Here is a 27,945-nt window from a genome sequence, read left to right as displayed (position 1 = left end):
TGGATACACTCATGGTCTGCCGTGCGAATCCAGAAAAGTTTAGTTTAGAAGTGTCCTTGGCTGCTGTACATGGACCTCTTCATAGTGCTATCGGGTGCCACTATAGCTACACTCTGGCCTAACCCTGCAACCTTACCCTGGGGTGCTGCTGCATACATGAGCCTTCATTTTCCACAGCTAGAGGACTGGTTCTGTCTGCTTATTTTGCCTGCCCATCTTGTTGCTCTTGGATTAAATTGTCAGGTCTTGCTCCTTCTCAGAGTAGCAACCTGACTGAGCCAGGCAGCTCTCCAGAAAGCCCCTTTCTGAACCTCAAGCATCTCCTGATTTGGTACTTTCTGTTTAGCAGAAATAAAACTTGCATTACAGACAAACAGCTTAGATGATTTTAACATACATGGGAATTTATTTTGAAAAGCATCATAAAATACAGTGTATGTTATACTAAACAATATACTGAGACCTATTAAGAGTTTGCATTTTGTGATAGCTTTACAGGAGTACTGTGCTACCCAAGGGCATGCACATCTTGCTGGAGTATCTCTTCTTCTCATGACTGAAGATTTATGAAGTCTCTCCAGTTTCCTTTTCCTCTAAGGACTCCCAGGCATGTCCTGAAAATGGTGATTTACCAAGAAGGAGCAGCCGTTTTCTTACCACCTCTTTGAGACCTCTATGGGTTGTGTCACAGAGCTGTTCTTCACTCTGTTCTTCTAGAAAACCTTTCACCCTGTTTGATAGGAGCATTTCTCCTTTCACAGGTCACTAGAGGCTCTGCTCAAGAGTCCTGAACCTGTGTCCCCTTTGCACTCTGACACCATCTTCTGCTCCTCTCAGGACAGCTAAACCTTTTGCTTTCATGTCTGTGTTTTTTGAATTAGCTGTTTGATCAGGTTTGTCTTTGTTGCCTTTCAGATCCATGCTCTAGTCTTTTGGACAAGATATTGTGTAGGTAGATGGATACTGTTCTTCCCAAAAGATTCTGTAGAAGCTCTGTTAGTACAGATGATGGACAAAGTGTTTTACCATAGCCACTTTCTTGTGTCTGAGTGAAATGAGTTGAGGGGGCAGTATCTTTGACTAGGAAGATGGAGCAGTGGCATTGGCAAATCTGAAGCTGATGGCCTTAGCACACATATTCTAGTAATAAAAAGATTCATTTTTATAGACCCATCTCAGATTATGTTGATGTGTTTTTTTTAACAACTATTGGATCGGTCCTTTGTTGTCGTTTCCAGCTTTTAAGTTTTGAGGGTTCATCTGACTATTCCATGGATTCCTAACTTTGCACTATCTACCTGCATCTTCTTTGCAGGTAGATAGTACTCTTGACCCCTGTGTCGGTCACTGAGATAAGTCATCTTGGATTGAGCCATGGCCTTTGAAGGTTCTGTGTGAGGTTGTCTTTCTGTCAGCTTCGGGCTTTTTGTTGGTGGTCAAAAGTCATACCTTGCTCCATCTCAGTGTTCACGGTTCCTCAGGTAAGGTAGAGATGTGAAAGGTTTTCTCTTTACTCCGTAAACTGTCTGGTTTTGTGGCCCCTGTAGTAAGTGTCTTGACTCTTCACACGCTGTTTTATGCACTAGGCTGTTGGCACTGGTAGCCAAAATATTTTTGATGCTTATACAAATTTTGTTGCTCAGCGATGGTTCTGTATGGGGTACAGGTATCTAAGTAGAGAATTGTTCCTCCAACCATCAAAGCTGCCTTTCTCTGGTTTCACTTATTTGCAGAATACTTAGAATCACAGTATTGTTCTGGTTGGAAGGGGCCTCAGGACATCATCTAGATCAAAGCAGGGTCAGCACTGAATTCAGACCTTCATGTTCATCTCACCAGCCTCTATTACCTCAACAGTATATAGGAGCCAGGCCCTTGTGGCTCCAACATGAATGATAAATTTTGTGGTTTTTTTTTGTTTGTTTTTTTTTTTTGAGTATTGCAAGCAAGGCAATTCTTCACAGTTCATTTGCCCAGCTCTTCTAGTTTTCTCATGGATAATCTGAGAGTTTAGATCATGTGAGAAGTCAAATCTGAGGACTTGGTGGGCTGCCACTTGGGTTACTCCTCTGAAGAAGTCCTTTCTTTTAGAAGTGGACACGTTGATGTGATCTTTTTGGACTTCAGCAAGGCTTTTGACACGGTTTCCCATAGGATCCTACTGGACAAAATGTCCAGCATACAGCTAAACAAAAACATCATACAGTGGGTGAGCAATTGGCTGATGGGCAGGGCTCAAAGGGTTGTGGTAAATGGGACGTAGGGGTAAATGGGATGTAGGTTGCCCCTGGGATGGGGCAATGCTGGCTATACTGGGCTGGCAGACTGGGCGATGAGATGCTGGAGAGCAGCCCCGCAGAGAGGGATCTGGGGGTTGTGGTTGACAGCAAGTTGAATATGAGCCAGCAGTGTGCCCTGGCAGCCAGGAAGGCCAACCGTATCCTGGGATGCATCAAGCACAGCATCGCTAGTTGGTCGAGGGAGGTGATTGTCCTGCTCTACTCTGTGCTGGTGCGGCCTCACCTCGAGTACTGTGTGCAGTTCTGGGCACCACAGTACAAGAAGGACATTAAACTGTTGGAGAGTGTCCAGAGGAGGGTGATGAAGATGGTGAAGGGCCTAGAGGGGAAGACGTATGAGGAGTGGCTGAGGACATTGGCCCTGTTCAGCCTGGAGGAGACTGAGGGGAGACCTCATCACAGCCTACAACTTCCTCATGAGGGGGAGTGGAGAGGCAGGTGACCTATTCTCTGTAAACACCAATGATAGGACCCACAGGAATGGTGTTAAGCTGAGGCAGGGGAAGTTTAGGCTGGACATCAGGAAGAGGGTCTTCACCGAGAGGGTGGTTGCACACTGGAACAGGCTCCCCAGGGACGTAGTCACTGCACCAAGCCTGTCTGAATTTAAAAAGTGATTGGACTGTGCACTTAGTCACATGGTCTAAACTTCTGGGCAGACCTGTGTGGTGCCAGGAGTTGGACTTGATGATCCTTATGGTCCCTTCCAACTCAGGATATTCTATTGATTCTATTGATCTTTACTGCCAGTATCTACAAAAATGCTATAGGTCTTACCTGAGAAGGTCAGGGATCCTTCTCACATGCACTCCTCTACTTCTCCTCTACTTCTCCTCTACTTCTCCTCTACTTCTCCTCTACTTCTCCTCTACTTCTCCTCTACTTCTCCTCTACTTCTCCTCTACTTCTCCTCTACTTCTCCTCTACTTCTCCTCTACTTCTCCTCTACTTCTCCTCTACTTCTCCTCTACTTCTCCTCTACTTCTCCTCTACTTCTCCTCTACTTCTCCTCTACTTCTCCTCTACTTCTCCTCTACTTCTCCTCTACTTCTCCTCTACTTCTCCTCTACTTCTCCTCTACTTCTCCTCTACTTCTCCTCTACTTCTCCTCTACTTCTCCTCTACTTCTCCTCTACTTCTCCTCTACTTCTCCTCTACTTCTCCTCTACTTCTCCTCTACTTCTCCTCTACTTCTCCTCTACTTCTCCTCTACTTCTCCTCTACTTCTCCTCTACTTCTCCTCTACTTCTCCTCTACTTCTCCTCTACTTCTCCTCTACTTCTCCTCTACTTCTCCTCTACTTCTCCTCTACTTCTCCTCTACTTCTCCTCTACTTCTCCTCTACTTCTCCTCTACTTCTCCTCTACTTCTCCTCTACTTCTCGTCAAAGATCAGATATAATTCATCCTTCTCAAAGTATTTCCTTTTTCCATCTGTCTTTAAATTTGTTGAGAGAGTACACATTCTCTCTCAGGTAAAACTTTTTGTTTAAGCTTGGTCTTGGCAGCTCTGGCTCCCAGGTTTGCTTTGGCTCTTTGTGTAACTTCAGGTTTCAGCCAGTTTTGATCTTCCTCTCCAGAACTTGTATGGAGTGCTTTACCAAGCTCCCAGCTATCCATCACTGTGCTGGTGCTGTCTGGTTCTCTAGGAGGGACCGTTTGTGGCCTTCTGCCCTTTGAGTGGATGCTGCTGAGAGCAGTTAGGTACTAAACATCTGTGCTCTGCTAATTGAACCTGATTCCCACTATAGTGTTTTTTTTCCCATCTTTGTCTAATCCAACACCCTGCTGTAAGCATGATCAACTAAAATAGGGTTCTCAGGGCTGTGCCCAGTTGGGTCTTGAATATCTCCAAGGATGGGCACTCCGTAACCTCTACAGGCAGTCCTTGACAGTACTGAATCACCCTCAAAGTAAAAAGCTTTCTCTTATGTTTACATGGAATTTCCTGTAGTTCAGTTTGTATCTGTGATATCTTGTCCCGTCAACAGGCACCACTCAGAAGAGTCTGCCTTCTCTACTCCTTCCTGCCTTGTCTTTCTGCATGTTGATAAGATTTACCCTCAGGATCCCAGTCCCAAGCCTTCTTTTCTCCAGGGTAACCAATCCTAGCTCTAACAGCCTGTCCTTTTATGACAGATGCTCAAGTCATCCTTGTGGCCCCTTGCTGAACTCTGTCCACTATGTCCCTATCACTCTTGTACTAGGAAGTGCTGAACTGGGCACTGTGCTCCAGGTGTTGTCTCACCAGTGTTGAGTAGGGGAAAGAACCATCTCCCTTTGGTCTGGTAGCAAGGCCCTTCCTGACATAGCCCAGGATGCTCTTGGCCATCTTTGTTGCAAGGACCTGTTGCTGGTTCATCTTCAGCTTCCTTCAGAGCCCTCAGGGCCTTTGCTCAAAGCCACTTTCTAGCCCCTTGTCCACCAGCCTCTACTGATGCGTGGGGTTATCCTGCTCAGGAGCAGGACTTTGTGTTTCCCTCTGTTGAACTGCATGGCATTTGTGGCAGTCGGTATCTCTGTGCTGTTGAGGTCTCCCTGAATGAAAGCACCACCACCAGGTGCATCAGTCACAGCTCTCTGTTTTGCCCTCTGCAAACTTGCTGAGGGTGCACTCTGTCCCCAGATCCTCCTCACTAATAAAGAGGTTAAGCAGTATTGGATCCCACACAGGTGCCCGGGATTTACTACTAGTGACTGGCTTCCAGCTGCACTTGATGCCACTGATCACAACCCTTTGAGCCCAGCAGTTTAGCCATTTTCAGCCCATCATGCTGTCCCAGTCAGTCTGTGCTTCAGCAGTAAATGGCACTTGGTTTGGGTGGACACCTGGAGATGTGGTCACACCTCTGTCAGTGTTAGCCATTCTGGAAATATCCAGAACTAAAACAAGAGAAGTGGTTCAGCTGTCACAGGATCACAGGATAGATGGGGTTGGAAGGGACCTCCGGGCGTTACATGGTGCAGCCTCCTGCTTAAGCAGGGCCAGCTACTTGGTCAGGCCAGAGTCATTTGGATGGAGATGATCTAAGGCCAGGTGAAAGTCAGGCTTAGTCTTACAGTCTGGGATTATACATGTGGATTCCTCCAGAGAAAGGGGTTTTGCAGGTAACGTGTGTTCGGGATGTGTGGCTCATGTGGCTCACACTTCAGTTGTGACAGAAACAAGAGAACAGAAGTAGTGATGGATGTGCTTTCCCTTTGTGGCCAAGTGTCAGCTGGGAGAGATGGCAGAGAAGAGTTAGGCCAGAAGGGATACTACAGACACCATCTTTCTGGTTATGTGGCACAACAGTACCTTTCTTAATGCCCGTGTAGCACACATTTCAAACATTGTTTTAGGTAGTAGGGCAGCCTTTCATTTCTTCTAGAATCCTGAACATTGCATGTTAAAAACCCAACTTAGTAGCTCAGTGATCCTCAGTAAGTTCCATTAAATCAACTTGTTTCAGTGAATTTATTTTTGTGATCTAAAAATAATTCATAGCTGGTATTGACCTTGCTGAGATGCTTCAAAACGATAGGAAGTTACAGATTTTTAGCTTTTCTTAGCAGAAAGCAGAAATTCTCCTTAGCTGTTTCTTTCCTGCCTGCATCACCGGTAATACTGCTGTTATTTTAGGATTTATTTTCTTCCAGGTTGTTTTTAAAGATATTTGTATTGCCCTCAATTGCAGTGGTCATGGCTTTAAATAGATGGCTTATGCACATCTGGAATTGGTGGAAATTTTCCTTTAGGGATATAACGTGATGTAGGAGCTAAATTCCCCTCTTCTGCATCTTTTGTGGGAGGCCAGGGTACACACTCAAAGTGTTTGCCTGTTGTATTTTTTCCTATTTGTTTATTTGTTTATTTATTTTTATTTTTCCCTGGGATAAGTCCTGCTTTTACTTTCTAGTAGAGCATTTGCTCATTTATTACCAAGTGGTAGAGTTGGAAAAGGTCATAACAAGTCAACTTGATAGTACCATTCACTGACTGTTTTAAGAATGAACCCACTTTATTTCTGGCAGTGTACGAAAGATGCAAAGGGTTGCTGAAGATAGAATATACAAATATAAACAGAACTTGGAGCTTCTAGGCCAAATGAACTGCTGCAATACAATACTGTTGTCCCTCAGCACCTGTACCAAGGCAGACCCCTATTTAATATCAGTGATGTAGACAGTGGAACCGAGTGCATCCTCATCAAGTTTGCTGTTGACGCCAAGCTGAGTGGTGCAGTTGATACAGCAGAAGGAAGGGATGCCATCCAGAGGGAGCTAGACGAGCTTGAGAAGTGAGTCCTTGTGAGCCTCATGAGGTTCAACAAGTCCAAGTGCAAGGTGCTGCACCTGGGTCAGGGCAATCCCAGACATGAGCACAGACTGTGATCATGCTCTGCATGAGAGCAGCCCTGCAGAGATGGACTTGGGGGTTCTGGTGGATGAAAAGCTTGACAATGAGCCAGCCTTGTGAACTTACAGAACAGAAATCCAAATGCATCCTGGGCTGCATCAACAAAAAAGTGGCCAGCAGGTGGAGGGAGGGGATTGTCTCCCCTCTGTGCTGCTCTTTGTGAGACCTGCAGGGAGGTTGGAACTAGATGATCTTTAAGGTCCCTTCTAACCCAAGACCTTCTATGATTCTGTGAACATGAAGATACTCTGAGTCCCAAGTTTACAACTTCCAAATGTTTATAGTGCTAACTCACAGTAACCTGACCTCGACGAAGGAGGGATTTCAGAGTGAAATCTTCAGTACAATTTCTGTAATCTTCAAAAACAAAAATAGGATTCTGTGATTCCTCAGGTTTGTTCCATGCTTTTCGTTTTTGTATCTTGGGGCAGTCAGTGATGGTCTTCTACCTCAGAGAAGATCATCAAGCCTATGCGTCAGCACAAAGAACTAGTGCAGTCACGGACTGTCTTCTGATGGCAGCTTAGATCTCTACCTTTTTTGCAGACTTTTTTCCCACTTTCCCAGCATGGAGATAGAAACAACTGGGGAAAGGCAGGATTGATCTTTAGGGGGTTGTTGTGGTTTAACCCAGCCAGCAGCTAAGTACCACACAGCCGTTCATTCACCCTCCCTCTCTGGCATGGGGGATTAGGATAGAAAAGAAAATAATAATAATAATGATAATAGTACTACTACTACTAATGTGTACAAAACAAGTGATGCACAATGCAATTGCTCACCACCCGCTGACCAATGCCCAGCCTATCCCCGAGCAGCCGGCCCCCCGGTCCCAGCTAGCCACCCCTATATATTGTTTAGCATGACCCCAGATGGTATGGAATACCCCTTTGGCCAGTTTGGGTCAGCTGTCCTGGGTCTGTCCCCTCTCAGCTCCTGCTGCACCCCCAGCCTGCCCGCTGGCAGGACAGAGCGAGAAGCTGAGATGTCCTTGGCTTGGTGTAAGCATTGCTCTGCAACAATTAAAACATCGGCGTGTTATCAGCACTCTTCTCATCCTACTGCAAGACATAGCACCCTACCAGCTACTCAGAGGAAAATTAACTCTATCCTAGCTGAAACCAGGACAGGGGTGTTCCTGGTTGATGCAGCCACAGCACAAAATTGGTACTGCAAGTTCTGAAAGCCTCGTGCAGTTATTCAGCTTTCCCTAACATGCTAACCCACCACGTACAGCTCCTCTCTAGTGCTTTGCTGCTGGAGCTGTAAGGAGGAAGGAAGGCAGAGGAAAAGAGGGTGCATCTTCAGTTCCTTCTGCTTCTGACTTTAATTTATACTGCCGCATCTCTGCCAAAGGGCAGATAGAAGCAGACTTAGTGTATGCCTGGCTTGTGCTTAGTCAAGCTAGAAACCTCTGTGAGGGATCATAGAGTCATTAAGGTTGTAAAAGCCCTCCAAGATCATCTGGTCCAACCATCGCCCTACCACCACTGTCACCTGATGTCGTTAAACATCAGGTCCAACCTTTCCTTGAACACCCCCAGGGACGGTGACTCCACCACTTCCCTGGGCAACCCGTTCCAATGCCTGACTGCTCTTTCTGAGAAGAAATGTCTCCTAATTCCCAAACTAAACCTCCCCTGGCACAACTTGAAGCCATTCCCTCTAGTCCTGTCACTAGTTGTCTGCGAGAAGTGGCTGACCCCCAGCTCCCCACACCTTCCTTTCAGGAGTAGTAGAGAGCAACAAGGTCTGCCCTGAGCCTCCTCTTTTCCAGACCAAACACCCCCAGTTTCCTCAGCCACTCCTCACAGGATTTGTGTTCCAGGCCCTTCACCAGCTTCGTAGCCCTGCTCTGGACGTGCTCCAGAGTCTCGAAGTCTTTCCTGTAGTGAGGGGCCCAAACCTGAACACAGTACTCGAGGTGCAGCCTCACCAGAGCAGAGTACAGGGGGATGATCACCTCCCTGGCCCTACTGGCTGCACTATTCCTGTTACAAGCCAGGATGCCATCGGCCTTCTTGGCCACCTGTGCACACTGCTGGCTCATGTTCAGGTGAGTATCAGTCAGCACCCCAGGATCCTTTTCTTCTGCTCAGCATGAAGCTGGGATGAAACTACTGTGAAGATTGCAATTAAAACAGAAATACCTAATAGAAATGGTTGTGTACATTTCCAGCATGACCATGCTATGCTTGTGCTGATCAGTTTTGTCTCTTGATACAGTGCTCTGTCTTGACTGCTTACCTGTAGAACTTCTGGAAAAGCAGGCTTATCTCTGGCCAGGATAAAGCATGGGCAACCGGACTCATGCACGTTTGTAGTTGTCTTTGTGGCTGCCTGGGGTAGCTTGCTTCATATACTAATGAAGATCTGTCTTGTTTGGTATGTAGATGGATCCTGAGTACCGAGTGAAAAAGTTCTTGGCTCTTTTGAGAGAAGAAGGAACGTAAGTACCTTATGTTAAAGCATTGATTAAAACTCTATTGTCTGTGCAGAAACAAGGCTGCTGCTTCCTGTTAAGGGTAAACTGCACAAGAGTATATCTGATATCAGTGTTGGCCCCTCCTGTATTTACAGAACTATATATAAGTTCTTACTGCTGTATGCCAGTTTTTTTGGGAGAGGGAGGTTCTGAAGACTTTTTGAGAATGTGAGAATATGCATGCCTGAATTCTTCACTTTTCTTAATTTACGTGTGACTTCTAAAGTTTAAATGAGAGACTGGACAACAATTTAAGTTAAATCAAAAGAGATTCTGCTAGAATTGAAATCCATCTGTTTATCTCAAATCTGGAACTTTGTCTTCTAATGCATGTAGGGCAGTATCTGTGCTGGGGAAACTTACAACAGTATCTGTCTTGGCTACATGTGAGTGAGTGGTGCTTTTATACATGTGCATGCTTTCTTGATGGATTTGTTTTCCTTTGCTAGAGTTCCCTAAACTGAAGATGGACCAAGTGCAAGATCAACAGCTGGAAAAGTGACCAACCTGGAGAATATACACTGGGATCTTTACTCTTCTGTGTTCAACACACTGGACAAAGTGAAATGCTCCCCTGTTTACAAGAACCCAATGTGGAATTTGCATGTTTAGTGCAATACAGTATCTTTATTCTTTGTCTTTAATATACAGATGTCATGTGGAAGTGTCTTCTAGAACACTGCTTCTGTCTCTGTGCAGGCAAGGCTGCATTCTCATTTGATTTTAGCATGAGGGAAATGTTCTGTAAGTTTTGGAGTTAATGCTCACTTGTGTCCATCATCCACTTACTAAGATAGGGAAAGAAAATGTGACTTCTAGTAAAACCCAGTAGTCTGTGTTGAAGGCTTATTAAAGTACTACTCTGTTGTTCTGATTTGATGAACACTCTCTTCAGCATTTTTCTTTGTCATTGTATGCCTCACTGAACACTGAGGCTGCTAACCCAAAGTCAATGACCACAATAATTGAGCTCTAGAATTTCCTACATGCTAATATCCATTTTTACCCATTTTCAGGCCCAGGTATTTTGTGGCCTGATGAGAGAGAGACTGGCTACTGATATTAAGGACTGGAAGATGGCAGGAAAGTATGTTGATCAGAGTAGAGGAAACTTTCAAATCCAGTATTTTAAGGCATTAACGCTAGTTAAATCAAAAACAGTTTTAGAGATGCCGATTATAACCTGAAAGCTCATTTGTGCAGTGTAGATGGCAGTTTGGGCATTTGCAGGTCTCCTTATTATCCCACTTTTCTGCCATGTTACCAAAGGATGAAATTCCTCCTTAGAAATGAAGAGGAAGCCAAGCTCTGTGGATGCACGAGATGTGTATTGCCATGTTTTTTGCACTGAAACAAAGGAATGTATCAAACTTTGCTATGTGGTCTTTCCCCAATAGTCATCTTGCATCAATGAGGTGCTGCTGCTGATGACTGCGTGAGGATACTCCCCTCTGGTTCTTTGGCTCCACACGTTTAATAAGGTTCATGGAACATACCTCAATTTGGTGGGGCATGAAATCAAAGCCATTTATGAGATCTTAGTCAGTGTAGTTTCCTTAACTTGACTAGACATGCTGCTCAACACTAGCAGCTTGTACCCAAAGAGGTGTTCCCAGGGAAGGAGGGTGCTTTACATTCTTTAAGGCCCAAAGGTGAAGGTACTCAAGTCCTTATTGCATACTTACAGCAATCGGAGTATTTTAGTCACTCCACTCTAGTTTCTTTTCCTTTGGCAGTGCTGTTGTATTGTGATGACATTGTGAGTCCCAGTGATTATTATTCCTCTCATTTTGTGTACGATCTTGTGACTTTTTGTTCCTTTCTTTCTTCTGCTGGTTCTAGCAGAACACATTAACTTATATTTCAGAGTAAATGATGTAAACCTTATTGTGTCTATGTCCAGAATTGATGAATAAATATCTTGTTCAATTGCACATTACTGGATTCAATAAAAAAGCACAACTATTTGTGGTGGTCTGGGGGACATCTGTGTCTTTGGCGTTAGTCAAACAGAGGTGTATATGTAGAGTGCTGATGAAGATAAGAAAATGATTCCAGGGCTGCTGCTGCCAGAGGGATGCTAAAGAGTTTGTGCCTGAGTATCGATGGACTGAATAGATCCCAAAGTCTGGATAGCTTGACCACAGGTAGTCCTAAAGGAGTTGGCCAAGAAGACCATTTTAAACCAATCAGTCCGTTTTAGTTTTCTGAACCTTGCACTGCTGAGGAAATCCCAAAGATGCATGTATGTGTACATGTGTGATTTATCACTTGAAGAAGGCCACGTTGGAAAACCAGGAAGAACTGATGGGCACAACCTGTTGTGTGGGTCTCCATCTAAGGAGTTTCCTGCAGGTGGCGAAAGAGAATGAGTCCTATCACATTTTGTTTTAGATGCTGTGCCTGGGCAAGAGTGGCTTTACTGTGAGAACTACATTGCTTTGAACAGTACTGGCCAAATTCTTCATTGCCTACCTTATCCTGATGTTGTGGCTTTTTTTTTTCCCCATGAACCTTGCAGAAATGTGACTGTCTTACAAACTGAGCTGCTAGGCAAAGGCAAAAATGTTTGGAAGTGTTGGGGTGTCTTTTTGAGAGGGAGAATGGTGTGGGGAAAGGGATGGGATGATGGACAAAGCTTCCACTCATAAAGCTGTTAAGCGCAAAAAGCCTGACAAGGGCAGACTTCTCAGTTGTGTGGATTGTAACCGTGCCTTGCTGATGCTTGTGTAATTCCGAAGGTATCACTGCTGCTGTGCTGGAGGAGGTGGCCCTCACAGAATTGTGCTGTGTCCAGTGTGGTGCAGTGAAACAGGGCTAGGAATTGGTAATCCACAAGCAGCACTATGCAAGAAGCAAATAGCACACTGCAAGAAGGTGAATGTGTTTGGTTTGTTTATAAATTGGGGATCAGTATAGAAATACAGATTTATTATCATCTTTTTTTAAGCCTTAAAATAGGGAATTTAGGCCGCTGCTTTTGAAAATTGCATGCACTTAAAAGTACTAATAAGGTGTGGGAGATGTTGCAGAAACACCCACACAATTATTCATGCACAGGAAAAGATGTTTTAAGTAAGTGACAAACTGTGGGTATCAGTCTGTCCTAAAGGTGATTCAGTGACAGCCTGAAACTGCTTTAGTGGGGGGAAAATTTGAAGGTTAAAGGCTATTTTAATCTAGTAACCTAGTGGTGTATGCGCATTATGGGATTATGGGAAGTCCCTCTATAAATAAAGACCTTAGTAGTCAGCTCTAAAATCTCGTCACTGGCTGTATTTTGCCATCATTGTCTTGCATTCATGTGGCTGTCCCTGTGTGTAACAGGGTGAGCAGCCACCACTCCTGTGGATGTCATTAGGCAGAATCTAAAGCACCTTAAAAGGCAAACCATACGAGCTGGCAAGTGCACTTTTTTTTTTAACCTTCTCTTTAATGATGTACCACAAAAAAATGCAAGTTGAAATATATTTTTCTCCAAATATATATATTTATATAATATATAATCTTAGTTAACTCAAGTATATACATTGTATAATAAATAATGCTTATAAAAAGAGAATTTTTCTGAATATAAAATAAAAAAAAATCAACCTCTACAACTTTATACAAAACTTTGGATACAGCAGATTGATGGAAAAAGATCTTCCATTCAGTGCTAGAATACCTGGCTACAGTAAAATAATTACAAGGCAATAAATGTTCTATTTAATATTAAATACCTTTTCTCGATTAAAAACAAAAACAACAACAACAAAAAAACAACACAAAAGGAGTTTTGTTTAAAGTCAGGTACTTGGAGTCTTTCCAGACGTAGAATTTAATATATACGTTAAATAGAATGCATGTCAGAAGATGGCTGATTTCTGGAACGTGGAGGTTTCTTAGAGCTCTGCTGTGATCTTTAATTTTAGAAAACTAATGCTTATCAGGGCGTTCAAACCCAGTAGCTCTTCATCATGCTCTACAGAGGAGGGACTAAGAATTTTGGTCCGATCACAGGTGTGAGTGTCAGGGCCATGTACTGTGCTCTCTATATGAGGGGTCTTCCATCATTTTATTGCTCTTTGCAGGACAATCTACTACTCCTTCCTGTGGACAAAGAAATGAGTGGAGTAGAAGACACAGCTATAGAGTTTTAGACATTTTTTGCAACTTCTGTGTTAAACCACTGACACATGAGAATTGGCATGGGAACATGGTTATGTGGGTCCCCTTATATTGGAAGAGCCTGCCAGGAAAAAGAGAATTTTTGTTTTGTTTTGTTTTTTAATTTCAATGTCAATACACTATGAAAACATGAGCCCAAAGCAAGGGACAATGGGGTCAAGGAGCACTGGTGAGTGGGAAGAGGGACAAATGCTGGTTCTTCTGCACTGGGATGGGTTATGGGATGTGTGCGGCCACACGTGGGGCCCAAATCCCTGCTAATGGCATGGAGCCTCTGTGCTTGACGTGGTCCCATCATGAATGAGTTGCTGATAACTTAAATCCCAAGGGAAGGAGAGGCTGTGCCTGGGATTGTGACTATTCTATGCAGATGGATAAAAGTCTCCCTTCCCCATCTGCCCTTGCCTCTCATGCTGGATGAAGTGGTTTGAACAAGTCTGTCAGATGGGAGAAGGCAAGAAGGCTTGGGCAGGCATTTCTTCTTGCTATAGCTTCTGTCTCCTCATCCATTGTTCATGCTGAAAGCTGGTGTAGCAGCTAGCCTGGCAGACACCCTGTTATCAGAGAGGTGCTCTGAGCTCACTCTGGAACATAAAAAGTCATACTAGGGAATGCCTGGTAAATGGGTGCATCAGCGGTGTGCACCTGCCCAGATCACATCTTTGGCTGCCCTGGAAACATGGCAGCAAAACCTTAAAAATCTTCTCAGCAGCTGCACGGCAAAGAGCACGCTGGAGCAGTGGTGTGACCCTGCGTGAGAGATTGCAGCTTTACCACACGGGCCCTGCTCTTCCCTGGGACTTGGGCCAAATGCTGGAGGAGCATCTCTGGATTCTGGTTTCCTGCTGTGCTCCTCAGGGGAATTTGGGGAGGTGGCTTTGGAGCATGGGGAGCAGAGCGAGTGAAGGGGAGACTGGCTGTAAGGCTGTGTGTGTACTCAGGTTTGTTTCTCCAGCATAACCTAGAGCTGGAAAGAAGGGGCCTGGCTGCTGGGGGTTGGCTCGTTCCCTGCTCCTCGCCACAGCTGCTGAGGCCAGGCCAGCCCATGCCAGCAGGTGGGGGAACATGGAGTTGTTCTCCTTTCACTGTGTTAAATTCATTTCCACTTGAAACCCTGCATGAACATCTAGGTGGGCCAGACCTGCAGAGGAGGTCAGAGCTGAAAGCTGTGTGTGTTGCGTTACAGCACACCGATGGCCGTGGCTGTGCGGGCCTGTTGTGTCTCTGCTCTGCCCCTGCTTCTCCCCAGACAGCCTCTCATGCCAAGCAGCATGAGAAAAGTCAGCAGATAAGTGATCTCATGTGTCTGCGGTGTCGGGTCTAGCCTCGAACTGTCTTGTGTGGGTGAGGCTGGGTGATGCTGTGAGTCCCCTTGGCAGCGCTGTGGCTGGTGGTAGGAGGGTGTCTGCTCCGACCAAATTGGCCAAGAGCACTAGGATTTTTTTGTGCCATCCTCTGAAGTGTGAGGCCACCATGTAGAGGCTGATCCCAGGGCTGGTGACCCCCTGGCCCTGCTCTGTAGCAACCTCCCAACAGTTGGAAACCTGCCTGTGTTTACTTGCAGGTGTGGACGTCATAGACACGTATGCACTCCTGGCAACTCACGTAGCAGCACCAGTGGAAGATGCAGTGACACTTCTCCTTCCGTTTCTCAGTTCTGGTGTTATGGCCACGACCACAGCACAGCAAGTCACAGCCGTCGATCCCATGCGAGGTGACGTTGCATGTTCTGTCCCTTGTCCCAAAGGATCCTGTCTCTGGGTTGGGCTCACAAAAATTGGGGGAGTTCTCATAGTAGACCAGATCCCGCTCTGTCGGTGGCTTGAAAAGAGCATACTTGGCCCTAAGAGTTTCTACCCATCCCCGAGATTCCCGGTGCTTTTCAACCACCATCTCAGAAGCACTGTCATATTTATCCTTCAGGTAGTCACCAATGGCCCGAAAGTCAGGCTGGGCCCACCAGCAGGTCTTGACTTCACAGCTTCCCGAGAGACCATGGCACTTGCACTTCAGGTGCATGTGGTCCAGAATGGTCTGTCCAGGGGAGAGAAAACAGGCAGTCAGCAGTGGATTACAGTGCCGCGAGCTGGTTTTGAATCACCCGCCTCTGCTACCTGGATTCAAACATCTGAGCTTGGTCTGGAAGGTGTAGGGTAGCAGTTAATGCATGGGAGCTCTGGCATGTGGCAGAAATATCTCTAGCTAGATATGTAGCATTGGAAAAAACACTGCTAAGGTGGGCAGCTTCTCTAATCCTCAATCTAATGCCAAAGTCTGATCCTTTCAAGAGAAGTGTTGGGATCCTCCCTGTCCTATATGTTGGACAATGAGAACCCAGAGCAGTTGAGGGCTGGAGGATGTCTCTGACACCCAGATGTGGACTGACCCCCTTGTCATGGCTTTGCTAACAACCCTTCATTTTTTGCCCTGAGTGTACTGGTTTGCACTAGAAAAGGAATGAAATTGTGAATCTAGGGTAATTATACACTCTCTTCCCCAGAAATCTCATCCATGTGGTGCAACATGATCACTGATTTTTATTGAAATTGTTAGACCTGTTTGTGTTTTTTTTTTTTTCTTTTTTAATTTATTTTTTATTTTTTAAACAGGAAACTCGAATCATTTAACACAAGTTAGAGATTTGAGCTCTTGCCCTTCCACTTCTGTCTACTGTATTATGGAACAGTGATCTCGAGAGTTTGCTCTAAGCAAGGTCTCAAGCTAATGTGGTTAAAACACACTCAGTTTGCAAATGGCCTCGAGCAGACAGCGGCACAGGTGCCTGCTTACAGCCCGAGTCCCCAGGCTGGGGCTGGTTGTGCTGGGCATGAGGTGTGCTTTAGCTCTCCTTAACCTCCACCTTCAGGTTAAGAAACCTGCACCTACAGAGAGTGGAAATGCTGTGCCCTGGAAACACCCCTAGAAAGCTCCTGCTTGGGCACTGTTGCGGTCCAGTTCTGGAGCCAGACTGGGCCATCCTTGCAGGCATGGATGGCCTCCACTGGGCCCGCCGAGCACTCACCGTCCTGCCGGCCTCGTTATTGTGTCTGTTCATGGCCGAGCGGGCGTCTGGCCGGTTCTCTCGAGCATCTGCGAATTCCCGGGACACCAGTACACCAAAGTCGGCATCCTCGCTGCATCCCCCCCATTTCCAGCCGTCTCCTGGAGGCCCTTTGTGGTGGGAATCACAGCCGCAGATCGTGGACGTGCCCTCGGCACAGGAGCGGGTCACAGCGAAGGCCACACCGGCTGACGCGATGGCATGGACAAAGGCAGACTCTCGCGTGGCTGGGAATAAAGAGAGCCCATGGGATTATCTGTCATGGTAGCACTTTTTTTTTTTTTTTTTTTCCTTCCCAACATTCTCCAGTGTCTTCCAAATCTCATTAAGTCACTAAACACTATTTTACTCATTTTGCAATGAATATTTTTGAATACAGTGCTGCTGGCTGGCATTGCTTTTTGAAACACGTAGGCAGGAGCAGCAGTTAGGAGAGAAGCGTGGCTCCAGCTCTGTGTATCACAAGTGAGGTATGTGATCCAGCACAGGGGACCCTGCTTAAACAAAATGACCGTGAGAGCTTAAAGGGCCTCATGAAAGAGTTACTGGAGTAATTAATAAATACCCTGGTCTAGTGGGAGGTCTCCCTGCCACTAATAAACTGCCTAATACCAGTTCCCAGTGGGTGGGAACTTGAGCTTTAGGGTCCCTTCCAACCCAAACCATTCTGTTATTCCATTCTGGGATTGTTTCTGGTCTGGAAACCCAAAGAGGACTAAGGGACTCAGTGCCTGGAATTAGCCCAAGGAGAGATGAAGTAACTTCTCTACATGCTGAAATGGAGAAAAGGCAGATACAGATGATACAGAATAGATGAACAAAGCCTAAGCACTAGTGATTATAGTTAAATTAATCTAGACTAAATGAAGTGACCGTACAGCAGTGGATGCTATTAGCCACCAAAAAACCTTCCTGTCACCACTGAATTCCATGCATGATGGCACCAAAGCTGTCCCAGAGATGCTGCACACCAGCCCAAGCAGCTGCGAGCAAAGACAGACTGTGGGGCTGCAGACTGGGGCCCTCCTCACACACTGTGGCTTGGATACACTGTCCCCATTTTAACTTATATTTCAGAATTAAGCTTGGACTTTCTCACCCAGAAAATGAGTTCCTGGATGAGGTCCCTTCTGACCTTTTGCAGGCAGCAAGAGACTGTCGAGGTGTCCAGCCTGCCATGAGAGTAACAGCAGAGGTTTTTTCACCTCCTGGTGGGGGACAGACAACAGGATGGGGCAGGCTGAGAGCTCAAGATGGGATGCTGGGCCTGGCTGAGTCACTTCTGCTTCAGCTTCACGTGTCAGAGTATCTTTCCAGGCTGAAATGCCTTTGTAGAGTGGTTAACTGTTCACCTACACACATTTAACCCACCTGGCTCTGTAGTAGACTAAAACCAGCTGAGGGTGTGAAGAAAACCTTGCAGTTGCTCATTAATTAGTAAACAATCCTGGAGGAAATCAAAGCAGATGAAGCTCAAGTGTGACGAAGGAGGCGAAATTCTGAGTCTGTAACTATTGGCATTCTCCATGTACACAGTCACAGTGAATAAATTTTGACAGGGACAAAGCTAGAGAACTCCTGAAAGCACTGAATGCTGAATAAAAGGTTAAATAAAATGTCCAGGATGCCCGAGTGAGCTGGGAGCTAGGAAGGGCAGCATGTGTAGATTCTCTGTGCTAAGAGAGAGGAAATGTTTCAGAAGAACAAAGATATACCCGGAATCCACATGAAGATGAAGGTGCAGGGGGTTTAATGAACTGTAGCATCTCTGTCCATCACCTCTTCCAACCGTTGCCACGGCAGGGGGACTTTCAAGACCTCCCCTTCTCCAGTTGTTCTGTGGGGTCTTAATCCAGAAAGGACGTGGACTTTGGATGACAGCAGCCAAAATGCACATGGGTATGGGAAAGACACCAAAACCCATAAAAATGTTTACATTGACTTGATGCTTCAGCTTGTTGGCTCAGAACTGGACAGTGAGATTGAGCACACCCTCAGCAAGTTTGCCAATGACACCAGTCTGTGTGGTGCGGCTGACACACTGGAGGGAAGGGATGGATGCCATCCAGAGGGACCTGGACAGGCCTGAGAGATGGGGCTGTGTGAACCCATGGCCCTGCACTTTGGTTGGGGCAATCCCAAGCACAATCACAGGCTGGGTGGAGAATGGATTGAGAGCAGCCCTGAGGACAAGGAGCTGGGGTGTGTTGGTGGACGAGAAGCTCGATGTGAGCTGGCAATGTGTGCTTGCAGCCCAGAAAGCCACCCGTACCCTGGCTGCACCAAAAGCAGCGTGGGCAGCAGGGTGAGGGAGGGGATTGTGCCCCTCTGCTCTGCTCTCGTGAGATCCCACCTGGAGTCCTGTGTTCAGCTCTGGGCCCCCAGCACCAAAACTGCCTGCTCTGTGCCTGAAGCCTGCAAGCTCACATCAGGTGCCTGAAGCCAAGAAGCTGCTGCCATTCTTTGTGCTCTGAAACCCCTCCAGCAGTCCTGCATGCTGCACTGCGCTGTCTGAGCATCACAGCCATTCCTTCCTCACCCAGTGATGGGTTCCAGAAACATGAGGACAATCTGATTATGATGAGTTGTTCTGGGCAGAAATGAGCAAAGCCCAATATTGAAGTGCACCCCTTAGATGGCAGTGTGGGTGGCTCTCCCGAATAGCACACCCAAAGCAGTAGCTGGCATGAAGCAATCAAGACAGATTTTCCTAGCTTCCTGCTACCAGACAAAACTTACGAGATGTTAGAAGCACCAAAGAAAAAATACTATAAATGAATATAGCCCTGTTGAGGTTCTCTTTGTCTGTTCTTGGTCCAAACTGCAGAGCATTTTCTGGAAAAGAGATCTCACAGCTATTCAGTCAAGACCTGGTCATGGAGAACTTCAGGACTGACTTCCCTGCATCCCTCATGCAACTGTGCTGCTGAGGCAGAGGTGAGTGCGTTGTCTGAAGAATGAATGAAGAGAACAGGGAGAGGCCACCAAAAACACTGAAGACCTAGATCTAGCTTTAGACAATGGAAAAGGGGATGCCCTTGTCTGCTCTTAAGTGTACAAATAAATGGTGGCATTTTCCTACCATGTGTTCTTTGAATTTAATGCCACCTCATGCTGGTGCTCTGACTGATAGCCCTTTTAAAGCAGGCAAAGGTCTAACTTCTTTGAATTTTCAACCTGAATCAGTTTTTTTTTAAGCCCAGTCAATTTAGATCCTTTGTTCCTGAGCTCACATTGGTTTTTACTTCAAGTAGCCTTTTATGGTTCTTGCATTTATTTCATGGTATTTTTTTTCAGAGCAAACCTGACATTTTACTATGTTTCAACATTTGTTTATTTTTTCCATAACATGTTGCCTGCTCACTCATCAGACTGTCTACCCATCTCTGCATTTATTCCTGTGTTTGATTCCTCTCTCCGGCATAGTGAGGAGAAGCAAATGGTTGTGCCCAGCTGAGGACTGTGACATGAAACTTTGCTCCCTGGACTTGAGAGTCTGGGGTCTTGCTTTAGTGACCTGGATGCTCAGCTACGGGGCTCTGCTAGAGATGTTTTTGCATTTTGGAAGTAATATCTCATTCTCAATTTTTTTCCTTAGGGACATTTTTTGGTCACACTGGTTCAAAGCATCTATGGTTGAACCTTACTTCCTAGTGGGTCAAAGTCTGCATAGGTACAGCACCCTGGTGAATGACACTGGTGTGCTTTAACCACCCATGGCATCTCATAAAGATGAGAGCTTCTCCCTCTGGGATAAGGTTGTCTCAAAACATCTCCAATGGATATAGTGGAAGTGCCTTTCTCTTCCTGAGAAAGCTGGAATGGCCCAAGGCAAAATTCGGCAGCCCTTGATGGCCATTTTCTCTGCTTGCACTCTCTGCACAAGGCCTTTGTCTTCTTCCTCTGTGAATTTATGCAGCTAATTTAGCACTTTTTCATAAATTCTTTTTATCTCCTTCAAAGTGTCTTTCCTTCTGCTCATTTACATTTCATCTTGTCCTCAAATATAGCTTCTAGCCCTATCTTCTGCATTGTGTGGGGTAGGAAAGGGAAGCAATAGGGATGTTTGGATGCTATCTAAGCAGCTCAGAGACCGAGTGGCCCAATGTACAGGAGAGTGGAGTTGTGATCAAGGTGGATAGTCAGTGACTGGGATATTCCAAGTACTGCTTCTGGTGCATGGTGCCTCGGGTACACTGCAGGAGACATTTCCAGGTGACTCATGGGTGTAACTTGCCTAAGTTATCAGGGCAGTATTCAATGGATGTGGGATGAAAACAGAATTTTTCCCTGACTCAAGACTCTGGACACCGTCCCGTCTTCCCAGAGCAGGGGTCATGCTCTTGCCTCCTGCCCTGGGGAGGTATTGGTTGTGCCAGTTTTTGCTCCTTGGCCTGTAGTTTTCACTGCTGAGGTGCAATCTAGCTCCTGGAGCATCCAAAAATCAAGCCTCTCAAGCAAATCTAATTTCACCTCTTGTAGGCACTAGAAAGAGGCAACTCACGGGTATGTGCCAGACAAAGAAACATGTCTCTGATCTGACGTTGGGAGCTCTTATCAATGATGCCAAACATAGTCCTAAATCAGGGCTGCTCAATCCTGTCTTTGCTGGTGGGATTGTGCCATAGTTTTCACTTTTTTTTACTGAAATTCTTCTCTCCTTGACATTCCTGCCTCCAATATGCCAGTACAGGTCCAGCCTCTGTCTGTCAAGGCAAAGCCTGTTTTCCTTAGTTATTTTTTATTGCTGCTCATAGGGGGACCACTGGGGGCTGTGGGCCACAGGTTGAAAATCACTGATCTAACTCAAATTTTTCAGCCTGACAAAGGCTATTTGGGTGGCCTGTGATCTAAAGCAGATCAGATTAGATGAGCTTGTGAGCCCTTCTGGCCTCAAACCAGGACAGCTTGAGGACAGAGGGGGAGGACACCAACCACTCTGCTTGCTGACGTGGCTTTGCTTTGCACCCTGAGGGTAGGGGAAAGCAATGGGCACAGGCTGAAGAGCCACTGCGTGTTTCGAAGGTCTCTCGTTAAAGAGCATGTCACTGGGACAGCGGGCTGTGTGACAGTGGCTGTGTTGGCGCTGTGGACAGTCCCCATGAGCTCAGCTGGGCTGCACCGCGCTCACCGGGCAGTGGCACAGCATGCACCAGGGGCCACTCGATGGCCACCGACCCCAACCCCTCCAAGCCAGCCCCTGCAAATGGTGTTGGGGCAGGGAGGGGGTGGCAGGGAGCGAGCTGCAAACACAAATGCGTCGCCTAGAAATTCTCCCCTGGGTCTGGGCGAGGAGCCGGGAGAATTTCCCAGAGATGAAATGAGGGAGCAGAGTTCCCAGAACCAGGGGAGGGGCTCGCGAGGGAGGATTAGAGCGATCTTGACAGTGCACCACTGCGACTGTCTCCCAGCCAGGCCCGTTACCTGCTGGGACACTCAATTTGCCATTGTTCCCGCGGTGTCACACTGTATTACCAGCATAATGCAGAATGTTTCCGCCGGCCAGCGTACCCACGGCACAGAGCACTGGCATTCCCCAGGAGCACCTCGTAGCAACGGGGCAATGTTCCCCTGTCCTGCCGTCACCCTCCAATCCCGCCAGCCGGGCTGGGAAATCCCTATTGATGGCTCTCCCCAGCCCCCCGCCACCGGATCAGAATGGCTAAAGGGCGTGTGAATGGTGCAGCAATTTGAAACGACTGCAGTGCTGGGATGGTATCGCTCGCCCTGCCTCACAGTAGGGGAGGAAGCTTAGCTCTTTCTCATCAGTATAAGCTTATTTTTCTCTCTCCCTCTCTCCTTTCCCTCCCCCTCCCTTTAAGCTGTTGAGTTTATATCAAGACGGCCCCTGATCCCACACACCCCTGTTTAGATGCAAATGACTGCAAGTGTCATGGCTGAGAAAAGCCATGGGTTATCTTGGTGCGGTCTGCCTGCCTTTTCACAGCTCGTGTCAGGGGCTTAGCCGAACGCACAAGGACCCCGAAGGCAGCCCGGGCCCAGCTGCTTTTCTGCACCTGGCCCGGCCGCCGTCACGCTCCTCACGGCCGCGCACGGCAAGCGAAGGACCGGTGGAACCCGCAGCAGGCTTGAGCCTGCCTCAGAGCTGAGGAGCACCCTCTGGAGAGCTGTCGGCATCCTCCTGGAGACAGAGAGCGAGCAAAGGGCGGCTGCTTCATGAGGAGATGGGGGAAGAGCGGATCCCCTGGTGTGCAAGAGGTGGAGAAGCAGGCGAGGCCGCTGAGGCTCCTGCTGAGCTTGGTCCTGCAGGCCCAGCCCTGCCCGCAGCCTCTCCTCTGTCCTGGAGATGGTCACCAGGTGCCTGTGGTGCCATCCCGCCCCTTGCGCTCACAAGAGGCTCCTTTTGGGCACTGTGCTTCAGCCAAAATCCCAGATTTCATCGCTAACACAGGGAATTATTGCTTGCTGTCCCAGCATGGCAGTGAGTCACGTGGCTGTTGGCTCAGCCTTGGCTTTGGTGTAGGACTTGGCTGGAACAGACATTGTCTTTTAACAAAAACTGACCTTATTTTAAGAAAAAAAGAGAGAGAGAAAAGAGAGAGAGGGAATCAGGTTTTTCTTCCCTCTTTGTCCTAAAGCTGCCCCAGACTGCACACCTGCAGTATAAATCATGCTGGAGAATTTGCTTGTAAAAACATGATCTTACCATCTTACCCCAGATTCTGGGGTTGTTTTTTTCTTTTTCTTTTCTTTTCTTTTCTTTTCTTTTCTTTTCTTTTCTTTTCTTTTCTTTTCTTTTCTTTTCTTTTCTTTTCTTTTCTTTTCTTTTCTTTTCTTTTCTTTTCTTTTCTTTTCTTTTCTTTTCTTTTCTTTTCTTTTTCTTTTTCTTTTTTGTGGCCCAGGTTAGAAAAAAAAGACATGCAAAAAAGAAAACTCTAAGGAAGATAATCAGTGGCCTGAGGAAATCTAAGGCTTGCCAGCTACTGCTGCCCCTGTGAGCTGGAATTTTGGGTAGGGCAGTGGCACATGGGTGGAAACCAGGTTGTTCAAGGCAGAGCCCTCAGCAGAGGTTGGTGCTCAGCAGCCCATGAACAGGATCATTTCAGCCCCCAAGGTTTCTGCTGTGCTGTAATGGCAATGAATTTGTGTGAAGCCACACAAGAGACTGCAGAAGGAGATTAGAGTCCTATGGTTCAGCTGGAATGAGAAGTGAAATGGGGATGTGATGCGAGGCTGTGAGAAGATGCAGGGGCAGGAATCCCCTTGACTGTTTCAAGGATGGATGCCAGCGCTTGAATGATGTGCCCAGAGGGAGGCAAAGGCAAGAGCAACCAAGAGGAGGCTTCAACCTGTGTGCCATAAGAGGGGTCTGTGCAGCTGAGCTGCAGCACATGGCTCCCTTGTTTTCCTGCACTGTTCTGCTCTTTAGACTAAGTTTGATCAAATGGAAGCAACTGTAATTAATATTTTCATAGTTCCTTTAAAATGGAATTATCCCCAATTTCTTTTCAACCTGTATTAGACATGATTTTCTGTGCTACTATAGTGAGAAATACACCTTTGAAGTTTTTTTTTTCTATAATACCAATTTTTTTTCAGTCTACCAAAGGGAGAAATAAATGAGATTAACCTAAATGTCACTCTGATACTTAGAAGTGATTCCATCCAGATAGTTATCATAGCTTAAATATGGGCTATTTTGGGCTTTTATTTGATGTCTATTGGTCTAGTGTGCAGTGCAAACTGCAATAATTATTGTGATCTTAGTTTGAGCTTTACTATTAATTAATGGTTCTTAATTTGTGGGGCTACACCCCTCTGTGTGTCCTGGCTAGGACTGTGGTTACCTGAAAGCCAACAAGTTGAATGCGGCGATAATCACTACAGGTGCTCAGGGTCTGGCTGGGTGTAAAACACACAGGTGGGGGTTGTAGATCTTGATTCTGGGTTATGGGCTTACAACTCTTGATTTTGTTGTTTCTGCAGCTAGGGAAGGTGGGACTACAGCCCAGGAGACAGTGATGTTATGAACAAACCAGATGTGTCCAGCAACCTCTTCCACGGCCCCCTCAGCAGGGACAAGCAATGTTGGTCCCCAGGTTCATCACAGCCAATGTGTTCTATTGGCAGGACAGAAACATTTTTATTGCCAACATTAGCTCTTAATTCAGCTGAGAAAAATGGCTGAAAACATTGCATTTTTCCCTACAGCTACTCATGCTGCAAACCTTGGGAACTGCTAAGTACTACTTAAGGTTACTCATTGGTACATAGATGAAATGAATCCAAACCCTTCTCTGCTCATTAATTATCAAGGCAGCAGTGAAAAGACATTAGCACATTTTAAAAATGTAAATAATAACCACAATCAAGTGGCTTGGACTTTGATGTATCATGATTTCTGGATGATATTGTTTATTTTTAACCGTTCTACTTACATGTTAGTAAGACGTGAGAATTAATGTTTTTCAAGCTAATTCCTAGCAATACAATCTAGAAGACTATTGATACATTATGGGTTGATTGGGAAAGCTGTATAGCAAATATGCTCAATATTTTTTCTTCTGTCAGAAGAGTTTCAGAGCTATAGGTGATATTTTATTTTGTCAGCTTGGACTGCATGGAAATGTCGAGGCATGTTAGCATATGAGGTTTTGCTCTAGTCCCTGCAGCTGAAAGAATCTTAAAATATTCTTCATAAATTCAAAGTTCAGTTTGCTCATTAAAGGGAGGATGGTTCAAATCCAAATTTTTAGTGCTTTAACGATGACAGAAATGGTGGTGAGAGATTTTTCAGTGCCTGAATGCTATAATAGTTCTTTCATAACATGCTTAAAATTTTTATGGTAGTTTTAGGGGAAGTTAAGAATTTCTGATCTTGTAAGTGCTGAAGTTTAGGACATGTATTTATTAGGTAGCAAGTTTGAGTGTGACAAGCCTTGGTGACAAATTGCTTGATTGTTAATATAGCAGTTATCCCAAAATCATCCTGGTAAAGCACATAGAAATTGAATCTCGTGGTCCCTATTAGCACTCTAATGTGACTTCACAATCCTCATTTCAATAAAGATTCTTATTTTAATCCAGATGAGTCATTTTCTTTGAAATATGCTACTGATATTGCAGGAAACTGCACTGTTATTGGAAGGTTGAATCTTGAAAAAAAAAACATAAACTATTTACATGCAGAACATTGTAAGTTTGTAGTAAAGATTCACAGTTATGTGACACTGCAGGAGGCTATTAGGAAGTAGTCTAAAGTCCTAGCTTTCAACCCTAATTTCTCCAGCTTCTTAAAAGGCTGTACCATGAGGTTCCCCTTTCCAAAGTAGCACTGTAAGAATAATTTATTTGAATACATGAATTCTTTGAATATATGGACTTCACTGAATTGTAGTAATTCAGGGTGTATTGACACCAATGAAGCTAAACTTTAGAAATGATTTTGGTTGTATTTACGAAGCTATGAAACCAAGCTGACAATGTCGCTTGTCCCTCAGTATGGAGTCAAGAGAAGGCATGCGATGGACATCCTGGCTTTCATACCTCCCCTCTTGCATTTGAGCAGTCACCTTCAGAAAGACATTTCTAGTTTGGTTCTCACAACAAAGTCTTCCAGAAGTCTCCTTTCAGACTGCATTTTTCTGCAGCTAGATAGGTGCCTAGCTATCTTGGTGCCCAATATCTCACTTTTCTCAGTGTAACGCCCAGACCTCACTGGGATTTCCAACCTTATTGTGCCTCATCAACATGTTTCCAGTGTTCCCAATCTGTGCATCTGGAAAGGTGGCCTTTCAGGAGGAAATGATGAGGAGGAGCAAGCACTTGTGTTTGGAGAGAGGAGAGGGAAAATCATTTTGTTCTATGGAAGAAAGAAACTGGAGAAATTAGGGTTGAAAGCTAAGACATCAGAATCTTTTCCAACAGTCTCAACGTGTTCCCAGCAGGATGTTCAGGGTGTGTTTTGGCTGAAAACCAAATGGAAAGGAGACAGCTCTCTCTGCCATGGCAGTTGCATCTCCCCCAAGCCCACGACTTTGCTGTTTACCTTTGTCCAGGACAGGCCCAAAGATTGCCAGGCTGTCATCAATGGTGGTGCAGTTCCAGCGGCGGCCTCGGAACTGGTGCTGGCACTCCTGGATGCCCAGCTTCACCCCCTCTGCCACGCTGGGCATGATTTCTATGTAGTTCCGGCAGAAGCGGAGCTGCTTTGGGACGAGGCCAGGGATGGAGCCGCAGAGGATGGGCTGGGACCCCAGGGAGCTGTACTGCTGGCCTAATGCGAGGGACCTGCAAAGGAGAGAGAACAATGTGAGGGGTGGGAAACCATGTGGCATCATTCTTCCTGCCCCTGCATCAGTCCCCAGGGGAATTCGATGCGTCGGAATGATCCAATAATCCAGGGAGAGTGAGTCTTGAAAAAGAGGGATTTTGTAAGAAAACAAGAGACTTCTTACTGCATAGCACAGAAGGACTTTCACACCTGAAGATACCCTGGGCTGCAGAAGTGCATGCATTAATTTATCATTCTTTGTGGACACAGAGGGAGGGATTCAGCTCCCTACATGGAAGCACCTAAAGCCATTCACAGTGGTCCCAAGTATCTGAGACTTCCCCAAGGGGCTGATGGATCTGACAAGTGCCCTGCAGGGAGCTGTACCAAGGGGAGGCTGGGCTGTCAGGAGACACTGACGTGAGGGTTTCTAAAATTTGGCCAGTGTGGAAAGTGTCCTGTCTAATGCTGAGTTCATCACCACATACTGGAGAGAGGCTGGTCTGGAGTCAGGCATGTCAATGTCATGTGGTCGAGCCTCTCAATGGTCCCAGAAGATGTTGAACGACTATGGTTCCACCCTGACAGACATCAGCCTCTAGCTGCATCTGTGAGCCAGACAGGAGGCTGGAGATGCATGGTGAAGGTGCTGGACAGCAGATTGGACCAGGTATTTTCCTACTGGTCTAAGGAGCTGTCGGGTCCCAAGCAGAAAACATGTGGATCAGATTGTTTATTTGTCCAGAAATGATCAATGCAGGGTGAAGACATATTTGCTGAAAAAGATACCTGCTATTACACAAAAACAAGGATAGTCCTGCAGCTACTGCTGCTCAGCATCCAAGCCCCCTTCAGTGTATATCCAGAACATGTGGTAAAACCTGTGAATGAGCAGGTGGCTCTGTAAAGGAGAAACATGAAGCACTCAGTTGCTTCCAGTACAGAAATCTCAGTCCAGATGTTATCATGGGCAAATACCAAAGAGCTTTGACTTAATATGTCCATATCTCTCTTGTATTGGGGAGTTGAGAGTTGAATAGAGGATGCCAGATGAAGTATCTTTTTCTGCACACTGCTTTGTAGTTGGCCTGCCCTCACTCTGCATTGCTGCATGGGGTTATTTCTCCCCAGATTCCTTGGTTGAACTGCACAATATTCCTGTTACATGACATTCCTGTTCCATTGCCCAGTCAGTAGAGGTCCCTTTGAATGGCATCACAAACTGGGGTATGAACCATTACTCCCAATATTTTTTTCTTTCCTGCCCACTCATACCTGAAGAATGCTTGTGAGCTAA

General features: G+C 46.0%; 2 protein-coding genes across 2 annotated transcripts in view; one reads left to right on the top strand and one right to left on the bottom strand.

Moving 5' to 3' along the window:
* The window catches only part of NSF (N-ethylmaleimide sensitive factor, vesicle fusing ATPase), an 82,063-nt gene extending 70,913 nt beyond the window's left edge, over nucleotides 1-11,150 (top strand). The window contains exons 20-21 of the mRNA XM_084301359.1: nucleotides 9,092-9,147; nucleotides 9,633-11,150. Of these exons, the coding sequence (XP_084157485.1) occupies nucleotides 9,092-9,147; nucleotides 9,633-9,642 (66 nt within the window). The 3' untranslated portion in view covers nucleotides 9,643-11,150. The remainder of the gene's footprint in view (nucleotides 1-9,091; nucleotides 9,148-9,632) is intronic.
* Nucleotides 11,151-14,907: 3,757 nt separating this feature from the next.
* Nucleotides 14,908-27,945, bottom strand: part of WNT3 (Wnt family member 3) — a gene marked incomplete at both ends in the record, with an annotated part of 48,570 nt that continues 35,532 nt past the window's right edge. The window contains 3 exons of the mRNA XM_084301251.1: nucleotides 14,908-15,387; nucleotides 16,376-16,641; nucleotides 26,424-26,665. Coding sequence (XP_084157377.1) covers nucleotides 14,908-15,387; nucleotides 16,376-16,641; nucleotides 26,424-26,665 — 988 coding nt within the window. The remainder of the gene's footprint in view (nucleotides 15,388-16,375; nucleotides 16,642-26,423; nucleotides 26,666-27,945) is intronic.

This window comes from Netta rufina (assembly GCF_964035555.1).
Source record: "Netta rufina genome assembly, chromosome: 24".
In the NCBI taxonomy this organism is placed as follows: domain Eukaryota; kingdom Metazoa; phylum Chordata; class Aves; order Anseriformes; family Anatidae; genus Netta; species Netta rufina.
Note: the sequence above shows the minus strand (reverse complement) of the source record. Positions and strands in the feature narration are given on the sequence as shown.